At 38.0% G+C, this 18,315-nt stretch overlaps 6 protein-coding genes and 1 pseudogene across 6 annotated transcripts; 2 read left to right on the top strand and 5 right to left on the bottom strand.

Annotated features, from left to right (window-relative positions):
* Positions 1-40: 40 nt before the first annotated feature.
* Positions 41-940, bottom strand: LOC108106916 (accessory gland protein Acp29AB-like). Its single transcript, XM_017214167.2, has one exon. The coding sequence runs from the start codon at positions 929-931 to the stop codon at positions 74-76; it is 858 nt and encodes a 285-aa protein (XP_017069656.2). The 5' UTR covers positions 932-940; the 3' UTR covers positions 41-73.
* A 1,521-nt stretch (positions 941-2,461) lies between these two features.
* On the bottom strand, positions 2,462-3,390 carry LOC108106877 (accessory gland protein Acp29AB-like). The gene has a single exon (XM_017214124.2). It carries the CDS (start codon positions 3,365-3,367, stop codon positions 2,564-2,566), a length of 804 nt encoding a protein of 267 aa, XP_017069613.2. The 5' UTR covers positions 3,368-3,390; the 3' UTR covers positions 2,462-2,563.
* Positions 3,391-4,665: 1,275 nt separating this feature from the next.
* Positions 4,666-5,495, bottom strand: LOC108106912 (annotated as a pseudogene).
* A 706-nt stretch (positions 5,496-6,201) lies between these two features.
* On the top strand, positions 6,202-7,116 carry LOC108106894 (accessory gland protein Acp29AB-like). The gene has a single exon (XM_017214144.2). It carries the CDS (start codon positions 6,202-6,204, stop codon positions 7,048-7,050), a length of 849 nt encoding a protein of 282 aa, XP_017069633.2. The 3' UTR covers positions 7,051-7,116.
* Positions 7,117-7,749: 633 nt separating this feature from the next.
* On the top strand, positions 7,750-8,781 carry LOC108107116 (SOSS complex subunit B homolog). The gene is made up of 2 exons (XM_017214504.2): positions 7,750-7,947; positions 8,010-8,781. Exons 1-2 carry the CDS (start codon positions 7,816-7,818, stop codon positions 8,502-8,504), a joined length of 627 nt encoding a protein of 208 aa, XP_017069993.2. The 5' UTR covers positions 7,750-7,815; the 3' UTR covers positions 8,505-8,781.
* A 368-nt stretch (positions 8,782-9,149) lies between these two features.
* LOC108107115 (probable trehalose-phosphate phosphatase C) lies at positions 9,150-13,840 on the bottom strand. Its single transcript, XM_017214503.2, has 4 exons — positions 13,659-13,840; positions 13,263-13,587; positions 12,191-12,377; positions 9,150-9,621 (listed from the first exon to the last, which is right to left on the bottom strand). The coding sequence occupies exons 1-4, from the start codon at positions 13,721-13,723 to the stop codon at positions 9,368-9,370; spliced, it is 831 nt and encodes a 276-aa protein (XP_017069992.1). The 5' UTR covers positions 13,724-13,840; the 3' UTR covers positions 9,150-9,367.
* A 1,264-nt stretch (positions 13,841-15,104) lies between these two features.
* LOC108107171 (probable trehalose-phosphate phosphatase 1) lies at positions 15,105-16,663 on the bottom strand. Its single transcript, XM_017214587.2, is given in 5 exon segments — positions 15,105-15,334; positions 15,403-15,513; positions 15,515-16,025; positions 16,184-16,310; positions 16,563-16,663. Coding segments are annotated over 4 exon segments (822 nt in total). The 5' UTR covers positions 16,249-16,310; positions 16,563-16,663; the 3' UTR covers positions 15,105-15,199.
* Between the last annotated feature and the right edge of the window lie 1,652 nt (positions 16,664-18,315).

Raw genomic sequence — 18,315 nt, 5'->3', positions numbered from 1 at the left:
TAGATTTATGTTTAAAAATACATGTTGATAACAAGAAGAAAAAATTAACTCTGTAGGTTTTCCCCCTACTTCACTAGACTTCATCGTCAGCTTGGCAAATAAAATGCATTAGATCAGTGGTGCAGGATAAGACTATCATGTAGTTCCTAACTCCATAGATGTAAGCACAATGCTCATCGATGCCATCGAATTTGTCATACTTAGGCTCATTCCAACGCCATTGGAAGTAAGTTGCCGGCTTGCCGGAGGCCAAGGATATGAACTCGCCCTGTTTGGCGAGATCGTTGATGCCCAGCCAGTAGTTCTGCTGCTTCAGTTGCCCAGCTATACCGTTGTACTCTTGTTCGTTCTTAAAGGCAGCCAAATGACCGCCTATCTCAACACAGATCTTTTCCGCTGTCCTCCAGTCCACATATAGGTAATGCTCAATGTAGAATAGCCTGGTGCCAATCCTTTGATAGTTCTGCAGCATGGTCCTCCTGTCCACTTTGGTTAGCGTATCCTGCATGTCGGTTAGCTGGCTCTCGGTATTGTTCTTTATCGCAAAGAGTTGGCGTGATAAGTCTTTTTGATTGGCTTCTATTAGGGTCAGTCTTTGCTCGAGATCCTTTGGGATAGCTTGTGTCAAATTGGCCTGAAGGGAAGTCAGCTGTTTCTCTGCTTCGATCTGTTTCACTACCAAATGTTCTTCTAGTCGATCTAGAGTCTCCTGGGTTTCGTTCAGCTTCACCTCGCAGGTATTCCAATCCTTCTGCCTATTTGTAATGTGATTGATCACAGGTTGGAGTGCGGATACGCAATATTCACTGCATTGACTTGGAGGGTCCGATAATAAACAGACGTAGCGCTGTCGATCCTGAGCTTGGGTTAGGGATCTATAAGGATCAAGTACCAAAAAAGTACAGAAAAATACAACCGTGGACCTAAGCATTGTGGGCAACCGCTGAAGTTGGAACTTGAAAAACCACTGATACTGAACTCATTGGTTAGCCTTATAAGACACTGCATTACTGTTGATAAGCTCTGATATCTGATCTTATAATTTCTCTTTTAATAAGAAACGGATATGACAAATGACGTAATCCTAATGTCGAGTGCTTAGACGATTTAGATTTATGATTATTAGATTTTATGACCCTAGCATTTTGAATACAAATTTAGATATAGAGACAGTGGAGTGCTTGGACAATAAAGATTACTGTTATTCAGTTCACAAATTTTGAAATAAATATGCTAACAGCATAAAGACACTTCAAAAAGGTAACTATGCGTCATTTTACTAGCGCCATCTGGTGTAAGGCAATGCACTAAGGAATACCGCTTATCTCGGATTGCTGGAACTGACTCTGTAACGACTTTAAAGTCTTCCAAATTGATTTAATCTCTTAAAATAAAATCATTTTGTTATATTAATAGGTTTAACAAATAATTAAAAAAAATCAACTTTTCAACGAATCCAATATACCTTTTTATTTTACGTGTAATGGGTATATTAATGTACCGTATTATACCACTCGACTTGCAAAAATTCATTGCCGTTCCTACACACATTTTTGTTCCGCCCAAAAAAGGTTTGTTGATAACCACAATATATACCAATTTATAGTTTAGGGAAGAGTGGGTCAGGGATGAACTGAAAATGGTTGAATATATATTGCTAGGGGTGTCATTTGACAACCTGTTTATCTTACTTAATCAAATAAAATATATTTGTAGATTGCCACCAAAGACTGCAAAAATAAACATCGAATTATCATTTATAAAGATTTCCTCAAAAGTGGATACCAACATTTATTTATATCTCAGGCGACTAAGCTGACATTAGACTTAAACCTTTTAGAAACTTAAATATCTTACAAAAAATTAAAAAATAGGTAACATAGCTATTCTTATCTTATCGGCATTGGAGTGGGCTTGGCTCAATTAAGACCAATTAAACAATTTTTTTAGAATCTATGATCTCAGCGGTTATACGGTCAACTGGAAAAGTGTTCCTGATAAAATATGATAATTCTTAATAGGATCAAAAATACTTTTAAACTGTTGCAAAGTTTTCTATGGAAACTTCAAATATATACTCTTATATATAATATATATATATATATATATAAAATCTCCATCAAGCATTGAAAGGCTAAAGGGAGTTATAGGACATGGCCTTCTGGCCACTGCCATTTTCATGCTTTAAGAGAGTGTTCTTAGGGTCGATTTTAAATCAGCTCTTGAGAATTATGTCGTTTGGGTTTGGTTGGGATGTAGGGGTAAGGGGAATTCGGCAACAAGCTTAGCTGTATTTTTATTTTTTATTTCAATTTAAATTGTATTTTTTTTGAAGAGTTTGATAATTATATTTTTAAAAAGGATTCAGTAGTCAGAGTGGTTACTGTGTTTTATCATCGAGTAAACTGATCGGGTAATGTTTGTTTGATAACTTTCATATTAAATTTTCATCCCAACTTAGTAGAATTGTCAAAATTATTTATTATTTAAACATTTTACAAAGATACATTTTTGAACTTCCACAAAGTCAAAGCTCATGCTACTTGTTCTTGCTTTTAATTCGTTAAACTTCATCGTCTGCTTGGCAGATGAAAAACAAGGGTTGTCTACAAGTATCAATTAACATTTGTTTGACATTTCCATGGAATTCAACACAGTGGATATCATTTAAGTTATACTTGTCATATTTGGGTTCGTCGGTAAGCCAATTTAAGTAGGTGACTGGCTTTCCGGAGGCCTTGGATATGAACTTCCCCTGCTCGGCGAGGTCGTTGATGCCCGTCCAGTAAAGTGTTCTAGGCGATAGTTGTTCAGCAATAACGTTGTATTCGCTCTCACTTTTGAAAGACGCTAGATGACCGCCAATCTCATTACACATCAATTCTGCATTTTCCCAGGTCGCCATGTGATTGTGTTCGATGTAGAAGTACCGCGATCCAACCCGTTGATATCTCTGCAGCTGAACATTCCTATCGATGCGCGAGAGAATTTCCTGGACTGCTTTCACCTGGCTCTCAAGGGCCGTTTGATTGCCTTCTATCCTGTTTAGTCTTTCAGTGAGGTCCTGCGGAACAGCCTTTTGTAGCTCAGTCTTCAGTTGGTCCTGTGTCCCTGCCAACTGTTGTTCTATCTGATCAAGAGTCTCCAGGGTTTCGTTCTGCTTCACCTCGCAGGAACTCCAGCCCTTCTGCCCATTTGTAATGTTATTGATCACAGGCTGCAGTGCGGATAGGCAATATTCGCTGCATTGATTTGGAGGATCCGATAGTAGACACACGTAGCTTCTTCCATTAAGGGCTTCTGTCAAGGACCCAAGGAGATCCAGTACCAGCAGGGCGCCGAAAACTATTGACGTTATCCTGAGCATTATGTACAACCACTTAACTTGAAACTGTGCAAAGCACTGATACTGAACTCCTTAGTTGGCCTTATAAAGACCCTTCATTACTGTTGATAAGCTCTGATATCTATTCTTATAATTTATCTTTCCACTATATTGTAAAACAATCAAGGTTTATTGACCTTAACATTTTGAAAATAATTAAAGCAGATATAGTGAAGTGCTTGGACAATAAAGATTACTGTTATTCAGGTCACCAATTTTGTAAATAAATATGCTTACAGCATATATACACTTTAAAATGTAAAAATGTAATGAAATGCACCTTTAACTAGCGCCATCTGGCGTAAGGCAATACACTAAGACATACTACATAACTGACGGAGATGGAACTGACCATGAACTTTAATAACTTAACAGGTATAATAAATGGTAAAAAAAAATATAAAATAAAATATATAACATATTAAATATAATATATTCAAATATTCTGTTTCATATACTTAGAATCTGCATGCTCAATACTATGCTTAATTTTTAAGGTAGTTCCAGAGGTCTCAGAGTTCATAGGCTACTAAACCGGATTAGTTACTAATCTTAATCCAAGAGAATGATCCTTTACATGTAATATGCTTACTTTTCAACAACTCAAATATACCTTTTTATTTTACAGGTAATGGGTATGTTTATGACCGAACTGAAAGTTATCTAGCACTCCTCTCGCAAAAATTCACAGGCGTTACTGAACAAATTGTGTTACACCCAATAATGCTATATAGCGTGGCCCACAAAAGATTTGCGTTTTAAAATCGCTATAAAAATTCGCAATTTTCTTTTGACATGACATTCGAAATGTCAAAGTCAAAATTATCGACAGTTCATAAAGCAAATGTTACATGGGTCATGTATATGGAACAAGAGAATACGAACATGCGGAAGTTTCCGGGGGAATTACCTGTTGAGTCATTCTGGCGCGCCATTCATTCCTCGCATCGTATCATTTTGTCATAATCCAATTATCATAGCACATGTATATTTGATTTATGGAAGTACAACTTTAATCAAGATCTTTGAAAAGTTAAGTAAGTACAATAAATATAATATTCTTTTGATATCAGTGTTTCCCCTTTAAGAGTGACGAATAACACCTTTCGTTATGCCCAGATAAGAGAACATTTTTGATCGAATTAATTTTCAAATCTCACAAATTGTATTTTCTCAAATTAAAAAAGCAAATTTTCATTTTTACAAGCATATATTTATTTAAAATTTTACATAATTTGATGAATATAACGAAATTCCTCTTCCAAAGTCTTCTTGGTTTTCTAAACTTGATCATCTGCTTGGCAAATGAAATGCATCAGATCTGTGGTGCAGGACAGAACAATCATTACATTATTCATGCCCATAAACATAGACGCAGTGCTGGCTATCATTGTTGTACTTGGGTTCATTCTTCTTCCACTTCAAATAAGGCGCCAGCTTACCGGAGGCCAAGGATATGAACTCGCCCTGTTTGGCGATATCGTTGATGCCCGTCCAGTAGTTAGCCTTATTGAGTTGGCCAGCTATGGCGTTGTACTCCACTTCATTCTGGAAGGCTGCCAAATGGCCACCCATATCAATGCACATCTGCTCGGCTGTTGTCCAGTTCACCACAACATTGTGTTCGATGTAGAAATACCTCGATCCTATCTTTTGATATCTCAGCAGCTCGATTTTTCGGTCCAGTTCAGATAGCTGGCTCTCTGTTTTCTTCTGCGAAGCTGTCAACTGGCTTTCAAGAGCTGCTTGTCTGCCTTCTATCCTGTCTAACCTTTCAACAAAGTCCTGTGGGACAGCTTTTGACAAATTTCCCTGCAGGGATGTCAGCTGGCTCTCAATTTCTATCTGTGTCACCGTCAACTGTTCTTCTATCCTGTCTAGGGTCTCTTGGGTTTCATTTAGCTTCACCTCGCAGGTATTCCAGTCCGTCTGCCCATTTGTAAAATGATCAATTACTGGCTGCAGTGCGGATACGCAATATTCGCTGCACTGATTTGGAGGATCCGATAATAGACACACGTAGCGCCTTCCATCCTGGGCTTCTGTCAAGGGATCCAAGGAGATCCAGGGCCAAAAAGACGCAAACAATTATTACCGCGGACCTGAGCATTATGGACAACCACTGAAGTTGGGAGTTGATAAGGCACTAATTCTGAATTCATTGGTCGACTTTTTAAAGAACCTGCCCAATTTTTGATAAGCATATTTGATCTTCTTTGTTCTAGTCTACTAAGAAATATGATAAGCGAAATGATCATTATTTTTAGAGCTTAGTAAATATATTATAACAATTATACCGAGCTCTGTTACCTTAGTATGGAGTATAGAGTATAGAGTATAGAGTATAGAGTATAGAGTATAGAGTATAGAGTATAGAGTATAGAGTATAGAGTATAGAGTTTAGAGTTTGACCTTGTATAACATATTTTTTCAATTTCTATCAATTTACCAAAGATTATTAAAATCGGAACATTATTTAGCTATTTATTAAGAAATTTAGGTTAAAGGGCCTCACATGGTCCTCATGACGTCACTATCAGTTACACAACATGCTTTCTCTGATAATTGGTGGCGCTTTGTGAATTTTCACTAGTAGCGGCACTCGACTATAGCGTTTCTTTTTGTTTTTCTAAATGAAGAGGGCAATAAAGCACTGGGTATCAATGGTTGTAAAGCCTTACTAAGCTCTACAAATAATGATAAATTCTCTTATCATATTGGTAAAATAGAATATGCTTATCAGCAATTCCCAAATGGGTAACCAATGAATTCAGTATCAGTGCTTGATCAAGTTCCAGCTTCAGAGGTTGTCCATAATGTTCAGGAGTACGACTATATTTTTTAGCGCTGTTTTGTTAGCGACTCTTCAAGGATCCTTAACAGTAGCCGAAGACAGTAGGCGCTACGTGTGCCTGTTATCGGATCCTCCAAATCAATGCAGCGAATATTGCGTATCCGCACTGCAGCCAATAATTGATCACATTACTAATGGGCAGACGGATTGGAATACCTGCGAGGTGAAGCTAAACGAAACCCAGGAGATTCTAGACCGGATAGAAGATCAGTTGACGGTGTCACAGCTCCATGCAGAGAATCATCTGGTATCCCTGCAGGCCAACTTGACGAAGGCTGTCCCGCAGGACCTAGATGGAAGGCTAGACAGGATAGAAGGCAATCAGACAGACTTTGAAGGCCAGTTGAAAGCTGCCCAGTTGAAGACGGACAGCCAGCTAGCAAGCATAAAGGAAACCCTATCACAAATTGACAGGAAAATTCAGCTACAGAGATATCAACAGATAGGATCGCGGTATTTCTTCATCGAACACAATGTAAAGGTGAACTGGACAACAGCCGGACAGATGTGTATAGATATGGATGGCCATTTGGCAGCCTTCCGGAATGATATCGAGTTCAACGGCATAGCTGGGCAACTAAAAAATGATAATTACTGGACGGGGATCAACGATATCGACAAAAAGGGCCAGTTCATGTCCTGGGCTTCCGGGAAGCGAGCTCCTTATTTGAAATGGCGGAAGAAAGAACCCAGGTACGACAACGATAGCCAGCGTTGCATCTCCGTTTTGGGGATTGAAAACGGAATGGTAGTTCAATCCTGCACAACTCTTCTGAAGTATTTCATTTGCCAATCAGATGATAAAGTTTAAGAGATTGTAATAGGAAAATCATGTTAATCAAAATATATACAGCGTCAAATAAAGAAATTAAAAAGAAAATAAGCATTTTTATTTATTATGTATCGGGAAAGAAATCTTACTCCAAGGAAAAAAATTGATATCAATAGAATATATTACTTATTGCTGTACAAGATTTGCTCAACTTGATATTGATTAATATTGTACATCAATAAATCAAATATTAGAATGAGATGATAATTAGATTACACCAAAAAGCAAAGTGAGAGGTGCCGTAGAATGACTCATAGGTGATTCCCCCAGAAATAAGTTTACTCATATTCTTTTGTTTAAAATATATTGAAAATGATGTGTACCTGCATTGTAGTCATAGTATATAATAGCCCGATATGTATGAAATTCATATTCCTATCTGACTCTAGGGATCCATTAAAATCCAGTGTCAAGAGACACAGAAACATACGGACTTGACATATAAATTATGGTTATGTAAAATGTAAAAAGATCTACACATTAATAATAAGATTTTTTGAAACAAAGAATAGTTTGATGACTAAGATTACTAAATCCACATTTCTTTAAATTAATACTAACAACATAAGTGAGACATAAAAACAATAAGCAAATATTTATTTAACGTCTTTATTTATTCTTATTTTGCTCATCTCTAGCTATTTTCCGGCTGCCATCACTAACGTCCAGTCTCCCATCGCTAACAACCAACGCCAAAACAAACTAAATTTTCGCCCCTTTTTAGAGACTTTTAAACATTTTGCAATGTACAACGTGGAATGCATTCCTATCAAGGACATCAAGCCAGGCCTCAAGAACATCAATGTGATCTTTATCGTACTGGAAGTGGGCGTGGCCACCGTAACAAAAGAAAATCGGGAAGTGCGAAACTTCAAGGTGCGTAAATTTTCTCTTTCCACAAACAAACAAAAATTTGAGAAAAAAGATTATCCTTTTAGGTGGGCGATCCAACGGCTTGCATAAATGTTTCGATTTGGGACGAGCCGGGAAAGCTGATAGCCCCCGGCGATATTGTTAGACTGACAAAGGGCTATGCCTCCATCTGGCGTCACTGTTTGACCCTGTATTCCGGCAAGAACGGCGAGGTCTTCAAGATTGGTGAATTCTGCATGGTCTTCAACGAGGCCTTGAACATGAGCGAGCCAAAGCGTCCGGAACCGCAAGCGGTGGCCAATCCCAGCGGAATGGCGACAGTCCCACCGGCAATTCTGCCATCCGGCTCTGGTGCTGCAGGTTTGCCCGCCAAAGGGGGAGCTGCTGGCACCTCACAGCCGGTCGCCGCCGCTCCATCTGGTGTTTCTGCAGCACCAAGCACGGCGACGACAACTCCTGCCCCGGCTACAACCAGCGCTCCCCAGACGACCACAAAACCAGGCACACGAGGCGGCCGAGGTGGTGGAGGACGTGGTGGCCTCAAGGGGGATAGACGATAAAGGGTTGGCTAGGATCTGCAACGAAACTGGGACTTACATTAATGTGTAGCTTAATATGACCTCTTTAAATATCCTTCATGATCAACGTTGTTTGAGATTAGATATCAGAGTTTTTTAAATGTTTTCTTAATAGTTTTCCCTTTACACTCTATAAAATACAAAAGGATTTGGTTTTTCTTGTAATTTTCATTTTGGAATGTAAAATAAGGCTTAAAGAGAACTAAATTTATATTAAAGGGTTTATATTTCTTTCTAAATAGATAATCAAATGACCAAATCGATGTTGCAATATTAATAACTTTACATAATCGGTCCAATAATTGGTTTTCTGAAAAACGTGTATTCAAGCCATGGAAACCAGCATAAATTAATAAGAAGTTCGGAATAGCAAAGATGTCTTGGATAAACTAGTTTTTATAAAACCTAAAAGGATTCAAAGTTGAACTTCACTAAGCGCTTTCATACAGTAAAATCTAAAGGAAATATTTTATAAATTTTAAACTGTTTTTTAAAGAAAGTTTCTGAAAATTTAAATGAGCAAAGAAGGTAGACATATTTACAGCTCATTGAAAAACATTTCATAGACCTAAAACCAATAAATTTAAAAACATTTAAAATATGTTATCAAATGAACCCACGCTTAGGTTATGAAAAATGTTTGATTTATATTTTATTTGGCAAAATCAAAGACACAAAAAAGGTTTCGCGAGAAATTGTCGAACAGTCAATAAGTAAAGTATTTATATAACTCAAATGGACGAATCCTTCTCCTCTAGGTGTAGCTATGGTGTGTTTGTTTAATGTGAGTGTGCGTGTGTGTGTGGAATTTAGCTTAAGCTTAATATCCTCTGGCGTTGCCTTCTTTAGGCCTTCTTCTTCTTCTCGTAGTAGGCCTGGACGGCTTTCAGGAGATAACCAACTTCCTCGACGGTCTTGATCTGGTAGTTGGCATAGGTCTTCAGCGTGGGCAGCTCGGAGACACGGAAGGTCTTGCCGATGCCGTGCAGGACCTTGATGGCATCCTCATCGGTGGTATCGTCGCCTACATAGACGATCTTCAGGTTCTTGGCCCAGTCGGCGTCGAACTGCTTCTCCAGGATCATCTTGGCGCCCTCACCTGGAAAACGTAAATGGTAGATGGTTTAGTTTGCTTCTTAGTAGATTTGAGGACTATATCTTATATATCTTTCTAGTTGATCAATAATCAACCTATCCCTTTCTCAGCTAGTCATGGTTGTTTTTAACATTCATATTATAAATGGATTGGGTAGAAATAAACAATAAATTTGTTTACTAAACATATTTTTAGCTAATAGTTGACTATTTATGATAGCTTGCCAATGTTTACAAATCATTTTAGTTAGTAATTTACCTATAGAATCAAATTAAAATAATGTTTATTTCCTAATAAATGCAAGTTGGGGGTTAACAAATGGTCTTGTGGAAGCCATGTGGACTGTATAGGAGAACATGCCTAGCTATGCACTGCTGGAACTCATCCAAAATCGGTCGATAAACAAGCGAGAACAATATTTTTGAAAAAGTCTAGAATTCCTCTCGGCACACATATTAGATCATATAAATCGCCTGCAGCCCCCAAAGAAACCGAACCGCTCTGTTCCTCCTCTTTTCTAATTTTATTTTTAGGCGTCTACGTGGGCGGATCTTCGCTAGTTTCGCTTTGGTTTCGTAATTTGGTTTTGGCCAAGTAAGCGAGTGTTTGGCTAAATGAAATCGAAACATGGTATGCATTAACAATCAGAACAATTGCGTTTAGATCAACTTAATAGAACATTTATCTAACTTTGCGTATTATTTTTATTATATTGCTCTTTCCCCTTCCGTTGGCTCAGCATTTAACGCCACATTTTTGTTTAATTGGTGACGCAGTCTATTCACAGATTTATCCCACCTCCTATTGCAGTTTTCTCTTATTTTTCAGACGGCACCAACAATTCGGGTTTCTCTTTTGTATGCGCCAGTTTGAAAATTTTCAATTTTTCACAAAATTGTATCACAACAACATGAGTTTTCTGTCGGCTTTTTACTTTTCTGCAATAATTTTTCAGTTCTGGTCTCTAAAAATTTATTGCCTTTGGAGGCGTACACCATCATAATTAATTTTTGATTTTCACGCTTTCTATATATGAAAATGCCTGTTTATCTGTTTAAATATTTTCCTTGTATTTTGTCGCCACGGCTCATTGGCCTGAGCGACAATTCGTATGGGTTGGATGACTTCTAGAGGACAGAGTTGACAAGTGGCTTTCATAAATCTCCTCAGAGGCGATGGCATATTTTTTATAGATATTTTTATCGAGGGAATTTGGGAAATGCAGAAATATTTATGGTTTATTTGGTGGGTTTAATACAGATCAAAGATTGGGGATAAATGTGTGTTAAGATGGTGAATTGAGAGTTCTGATTTTTAAAAGATTATCAGATTGAGGGAGTCTTTGAAATGTGAATTTGGTTTTTAGAATTAGGAAACCGATAGCGCAGACTGAAAAGCCTTTGAATGTATATTGCTAAATCGATTGTGGATACATATTTATGGAAAATGTTTATTTGTTTCAATATATGCTTTCAGCGCGCTGTCTAATTAGACATTTTGTTGAGTTTTATTCAATTTTTGAAATGATTTTAGGTTGTTTTTTGAATTACTTAATGTTAAATAGAAGAAATTGAACTTTTTTTAATATTTGTTATTATTTTCAATATTTATAAGTAAAAGTTAAAAGAAAGTTTAAGACAGTCTACCAACCTAATCCTGTATTTGAAACTCAAAATTCCTTAAAATGCCTTTTCTGCAAGCATAATTTTTCTCTTCTGAAACTTAAAATCTATATAAAAATAAAAATAAACCATATGTTTCCCCATTTTGTTCGTAAAACATATAAAACCACGCATCGTTAGTGAAAAACGTCATCAAATTAAATTGGTTTCGCTTCATTTTGGCTTCATTCATCTTTGAGAAAACTAAAAACTACGAATATTCCCCCGCCAAAATGAGAATGATGTTGTCTTTAAGTGGAACAGAAAACTTTCTTCAAATATTGTGACTGTTGATGAGATATATTTTTCGAAAACGAAAGCGAAATTTCGTGTCTATGAAAAATTACAAAGATTTGTTAATTTATCATAAGGAATCGGGCGAGTGACTTGACTGACTATATATATATATAGGACCACTAGTATATATAGTATTAGGCGCGCTTTTAACATCAGTTGGCTGCGGGATGTTTTGTCTAGCGAAACATTTTTTATATATAATCGCCGCCTTATACGAGTATATATACATATTTTCTTTTTTCCCCGAGACGTTTTAATTTTGTCTGATTTTTGTGACTGAACTTCTGAGCACCGTTCGTGTGTGTGTGAAAATTTTCCCAGAATACATTCTTTTTTGTGAAAGACGCCCACGTTGGGTCCCCCATTGGGATGGTTATGGGATGGTATAGAGAAAATAAAGAAATTTTAGCAATAATTAAATCATCGAAGCGTCGAGTCAAAAATCGAATTCTTTCGAGCAGGTGCCGAAGTGCGGAAAGCTGAAAGGAATCCGAATGCCATGGGGACAGCTAGCAAATGGATGGCAACAGTTGGCAAATTGTTTAACGATGACGGGTGTATTAATAGCCCCCCTCTTTGGAAGAGGATCGGGAAGAGACCTAAGACCAACTAACCTTTGTCCCAGTTCACGCGTGGTTTGCCCTCCAGAGCATAGGGGGTCTCGATCAGCTGGAATCCGTGGGCCTGGATCAAGCCCTTGGCCTCGGCGATCAGCTTGGCCTTCAGCTTGTCGGTGACGCCCTTGTAGTGATAGGTCACGGAGATCTTCTTGTCCTCCACCCAGGCACCAGAGCACACGACCTAGGGAAGAGAGGAATAGAGGTTTAATGGGTTTAGGATATGGCTACAGGTTTTTAAGCCTAAGGATGCTCTAAAAACTACGAGGTGTGTTCAAAAAGTAAGGTGACTCTTCAAATTTCGCGAATTTCAAATTTTTCGATTATCGAAACCTTTTAGAAGTTATACGAGGTGTGTTCAAAAAGTAAGGTGACTTTTCAAATGTTCAAATTTTTCAAATTTTTCGATTATCTTCAGTTTTAGGGAAAAAAAAGTCACATGGGGCCAAATCCGGTGAATATGGAGGCTGAGGCATTATTGTGATGTTGTTTTTGCCAAAAATCCAAATCCTAAATCCATATTTTTAAAAATCGCCGAGGTCGCAAAACGACTTGTAACTTGCCTCTGACAACAAAAGGATTTTCCATTGAAACTTGGTTCAGATGTTAGGAAGAGTCTTCCATATATAACAAAAAAATAAGAATGCTCTTTTGAAATTTTTTAAATTTGAAAAACCTTACTTTTGAAACACCTCGTATATTGATGGCTGTTTTCAAAATCAAAATCCTCAAAGTTAATCCTAAAAACTTGTTTTTAAAAAATGTTAAAATTATTTAAAAAATCTACATTTAAGGTTATAAATTAAATATTACTTTTGAAGAAAAATACATAAGTTTTGAACTTCTTAAAATATTTTTTAAACATTTGTTATTTATCTTCCTTGAACTTAAGAATGCTCTTTTCGTTTTTCACTTTCTGAAAGAAGTTTAAGCTTCTATTAGCCACTTTTTTAACTTCTTCTTTAAAATGTTATATTAAATTTTAAATATTTATACATCACTCTTTACTTATTTCACTTTTAATATTTCTTTTACCACAAATTTATATAAATTAAAAAATATATCTCACCTTCTCCTTAAGCTCAGCCACCAGCTTGTTGTGCTTCTCCAGCAGCTCTTCGGGCATCTCGATCTTGAACTTCTTGCCGGAAGGATATTCGACCTCCAGACCGTGGTTGCCGGCATAGGTCACATTGGGGAACTTGAGGTGGTTCTTGATCTCGCTGAGTTCGCGACCGGAGAACACGACCATGAAGATTTTCTCGTTGGCGGCCAGTTTCTTGATATTGATCTCGGTATCCTTGGGCATGACGGACAGCTCCTCGGTGAGTGGGGCCAGGGTGCCATCGTAGTCGAGCAGCAGGACAACCTGATCGGTTTCGGGGTTAATGAATCTATCGGGGGCAGAACAATGATCCTTTAGGTCCTGGATAAATCCTGCCACGTTTCATCCTCAAAAACTCACCCCTCGAGGGCCTTAACGTAGTCCTCCTCCTTCTTCAATAGCGGGGCCTTCTTCTGCTCAGCCATTTTCTCTATATGTATCTCAAGATCTGAGGTCTACGTATTATTTCGTATTTTACGGATATTGCGCGCCGTGCTGGACGTTCCTCGACCGATTTAATACTAATGACCAGCTATCCTCAGCAGCCATATATCGCTGGCGATCTATAAGTATCCGAGATCCAAACTTGCTCTCAGTTCGCTATAGCCTCGCTCTCTCTTAAAATGTGTGGGGTGGCAACTCTGGCTGCCCCGAACGTTGGCCAAGTAATTCCCACAATATTTATGAGGCATATGAAGAGGCATAAAAAAAACACATTCTATAATGGATCTTCGGCTGTATTTGAGGCGTTTATATATAATGTATATATAGCCGCAAATTTTGGTTTGGTAAGCGATGAGGGGGAGGTGAGGTGGTATATAGTGTGTGTATATAGATGTTGATGATGTCTTTAATGCACCTTTGTTTAAGGTTGTTTGTGTTTTGGAAGTGTTGCTCTTTCTTGTAAGATGACACATTTTGTGTGGACTATATGGCATAGATTTTCTGAGATTATTTTAGGAAAAATAATACATTTTTTATCGGGACTTTATTTCCTTTCTATAGTTTAGGAAATACTTAAAAATTTCCAACACATTTGCGGATTTTTGATCATTAAGTCGAACGGAAAAGTAATTTGTCTGGATCAATGTTCTTTCTGAAACATTTCCATTCCATGATTTATTTGCTTTTCTTTTGATCTTCAAAAGCAGAGCAAGTGCTGTGTTTGATTTGAGATTGATGAACACATTTTGTATTAGATTATCTGGAAAACAAGGCAAATATTTATTTGCCGGCTTGTGGAAGTTGGTTATCCAAATTAAACTTGAAATGATTTTGAAAACTTTAAGAATTATTAATTGTTGGTTTCACATGAAAAAATATATAACATATTTGAAAATATATTAAAAGGTTTCTTGAAAGGTTTTGCGTCAAACTAGTTGGTGTACCCGTTTCTCGTAGAGTGAAAGGGTATATTAGCTTCGCTGAAAAGTATGTAACAGGTAGAAGGAAGCGTTTCCGACCCTATAAAGTATATATATATTCTTGATCAGTATCAATAGCGAAGTCGATTAAGCTGTTGTTCGTCTGTCCGTCCGTCCGTCTGTCCGTACGTCTGTTCGTATAAACGCTGAGATCTCAGGAACTATAAAAGATAAAGAGTTGAGATTAAGCCGGCAGATTCTTGAGGTCCACACGCGGCGTCCATATTTCAGCATCTTGCCAAGCCCACAAACCGCGGAAAACTTTGGCTTGCATGATATTATAGTTAATTTTATTATTATTATTTTGTATCCCTATAAGTAAGGCATTTTATTTTAATTTTCTCTAACTAAACATAAAAAATAATTTGATATCTAGAAGTAATATTTTGAAAAGATTTTTAAATATTGCTCATACATAAACCGAATGAAAATTTGATAGAAAAATCGACTTCTTTGCTTCTAAAATATATATTAAATCTAGTTAACATAGACATTAGCTATCCACTTGAGAAGATCCGTCATCACAGCCTGCTTGGGCAATCGGAAGTCCGCAAAAGTCTGGATCTGAGAATCTGCAGCAATCCTAAAAGAGCGTCCCAAGCCTCTGAGGACCTAAAAAGTTAAAAAAAAGTAGATAAAATAAAAAAATTTTCCACACTAGAAGTTCTAATAAAACTCACCCTCATGGCATCTTCATCTGTGGTGTCATCTCCAGCAAAGACCACACTGACCTTCTGTGCCCAGTCATCACCAAATTTCTGCTTGAGGATATACAAGGCAGCCTCTCCCTTTATTCCAGTTTACTGGAGGCTTAGCTTCGATGGCTTCATGGGCCTGATTCGCTCGGAAGCCATACTTCTGGCAGATCTCCGAAGCCAACTGTTTCTGCTGATCCTTCAGAGCCACTGGTGTATCTCTGTAGTGATAGGTGAGTGACACCTTCTTGTCCTCCACCCAGGCCCCATTCTTCTCCACTTTCTCCTTTAGTTCCCTAACCATATCCGTGTAGTTTTTCTGGATCTCTGTGGGCAGCTCATAGTCGTGCCTGGAGCCATCGGGATATTCGATTTCTAGTCCATGATTTCCTGCATAGGTAATCCCATCGATGTTCACTTGCTTTTGGACATCCTTGAGACCTCGTCCCGAGATCACAGCTAAGAAGACTTTCGGATGCTTGGCTATATTGTGGAGTATGGATTCCAGTTCCACGGGCATTTTGGTCTTGGCGGGATTATCCGCAATGGGAGCCAAGGTGCCATCGTAGTCCAAGAGTACGGCAACAGGGATTTCGGAGTTTAGGTAACTGGAAGGGAGATTAAGAGTACGAGTAAGTTTAGTAATTAGCGGGATGACTATTAGCGTATCAGTAACTTGCTTATCAGTAGTTTGTTTATTACATGACATAGGCAAGCAGACAAGGTCACACTTCCGATGTTAATGAACTTAATAAATCCGACTTACCCGGGTAGATTATCCTCGAAACCCTCCAGGTTAGTGATAACAGGTGCCACTTGTTTCTCCGGCATTTTCTCCTGATAACTCCTTGTCGTGTTTAAAAGGAAAGCGAGGAAAACTACAACGAATTTCACTACAAAATATTAAGTGAAGAAGATTAGTTCCGCGTTTGGCTGTGGCTTATCAACGTGGTGATGTCTCAGAGGTTCAGATTAAACTGGGAGATATTCTGGCTGAGACCTGCTTATAAGGCAGTTTGATAGTTCTCATTCTCTGGCGATAAGGCAGCCAAATCGATGGGAAGTCTTCTCCCACTCCTCTCTCTCTCTCTCTTTTGAGTGCAATTATCACCTCGGCAGACAATCAGCTGTGAAGATCGAGTAACCTTTTGTTAGTGGCGTGCTGTGAGCAGCTTTCGACACCTTTGCCTGATGGATCTGCGTTGCGGTTTGACTTGCTCTACCTCCGGCAACTGCAGTTTTATAATGTTCCGTCGATGGTGATTTCCTCAAACATTGTCGCCGGGTTTTTGTGCTATGAAACAAAGGCAATACGCCAACCACTGCATACCTCCCACTTCTCTGATTCAGTGCATCATGCGTTGCCTTCGTGCCCGATGCGTGCATTGCCTCCTTCTCCCCGCAGCTCGTAAAGTTCACATTCCGAGGGCAATAAAACAAAAACCAAAATTCATAAATTCCACCCACCCCAACCGGTGGCATCGTCCCATTGTGACCCCCATTCCTCATCTATAATTGGACCGGCGTTAATTAGCAATGAGAATGCAAATCTGGTTACGTCCTCGCCAAATCCCTTTGACGTGCCGATAAGCGTGTCCCTGCAGGAGGTAATCTAAGGACGATTCCCCCACCCTGTTGTTCCCATTCCTATCAACGCGATTTCGGGGCACAAATATTTGTTGCATGCAGTGGAATTGATTAGGCGACAACGGTGACTCTAAAAATAGTCACAGCATGGGTGCCACACGCGAAATCTATGGAAATTGGTGTGGGAAAATTGGGGAAACTTCCAGTCCTTGTAGAAGGGGAAAAGAGAGGGGGATTTATTTGGTACTCTGTGGCGCAGTAAGGGGTTTTGAAAAGTTCATGTGGGAGCTATACCATAAGCTATTATTAACTATTTTCAGAGTTTTGTGTTATATTTATTAACTATTTTTAAAGTTTTGTAAAATAAATAAAAATATTTATTCCTAATCTTATCAACCCTTGATTATGGCATCTTCCGCTGATCAGAAAACTTTCCAAATCGTTAATTATTATCTAATACTTTCTAATCGATATCTTAACTAGGCAAATGAGCAACCCGCATCGTCATTGTCAGTTGGCTATGATATTTTCTAAGCTAGTGCCACTTTCAGAGGTTGTGTGCCAAAGTGAATCACGTGTCTGGAGAGCCCAGCATGCCCCGAAAGCATGCTCAGACTAATTTATATACAGGCCACACCAAACAAATCCAGACCTGACCAGGCCGAACTGTTTGCTAACGATATAAGTACAGTAGAAACTTACTAAAGATAACCTAAGAAAGGTCAGTCAAGGTGACTAAGAAGGGTGACAAGATGTGAACTTTAGTTTATAGTTATAAAAATTCGAAAGAAATAATGTTTATAAGTTCTTTTAGAAATGGATAAAAATATGGATAAAAAATTGATATATATATAAAGAAAAGGTGATTTGGAAAATATTCTTTACAAATTTAAGTTATTTTTTTATGTTTATCAGTTCTAAGTTTGTACCTGTTTCTAATTTAAACTTTTCAAACATTTTTAACAGATTTTTAACTTGTTGAACTTAGTCGTGATTTTTGGCTTAAAGTTGCTTATCTTTACTTTATATTTCTCAAATAATTATCTTTGTAAACACATATATATTTGAATGATCCTTTATAAGTCTAAATATTCCTTATAGCCATGCCTTACTTTACTATTATCAGCTAGCTGTGGATATCAAATCAAAGAGGGTTTGAGAGCAGACAGCACTCGCTCATATCGGAACATAAACAAAGTCACTGGAGGAGTTGGGAGCCCCCTCAATCGAATCTTTCAATGGGCTCGTGGCTCATGGCTCGTGGCCCAGCTGTTGGACTTTATCTGGTTGCTAATTCCAATCTAATTGGAA

The sequence above is a fragment of the Drosophila eugracilis genome, unplaced genomic scaffold (assembly GCF_018153835.1).
Source record: "Drosophila eugracilis isolate 14026-0451.02 unplaced genomic scaffold, ASM1815383v1 contig_1850, whole genome shotgun sequence".
Classification (NCBI taxonomy): domain Eukaryota; kingdom Metazoa; phylum Arthropoda; class Insecta; order Diptera; family Drosophilidae; genus Drosophila; species Drosophila eugracilis.
The sequence above is the reverse complement of the archived record's forward strand: the minus strand, read 5'-3'. Positions and strand labels throughout refer to the sequence as shown.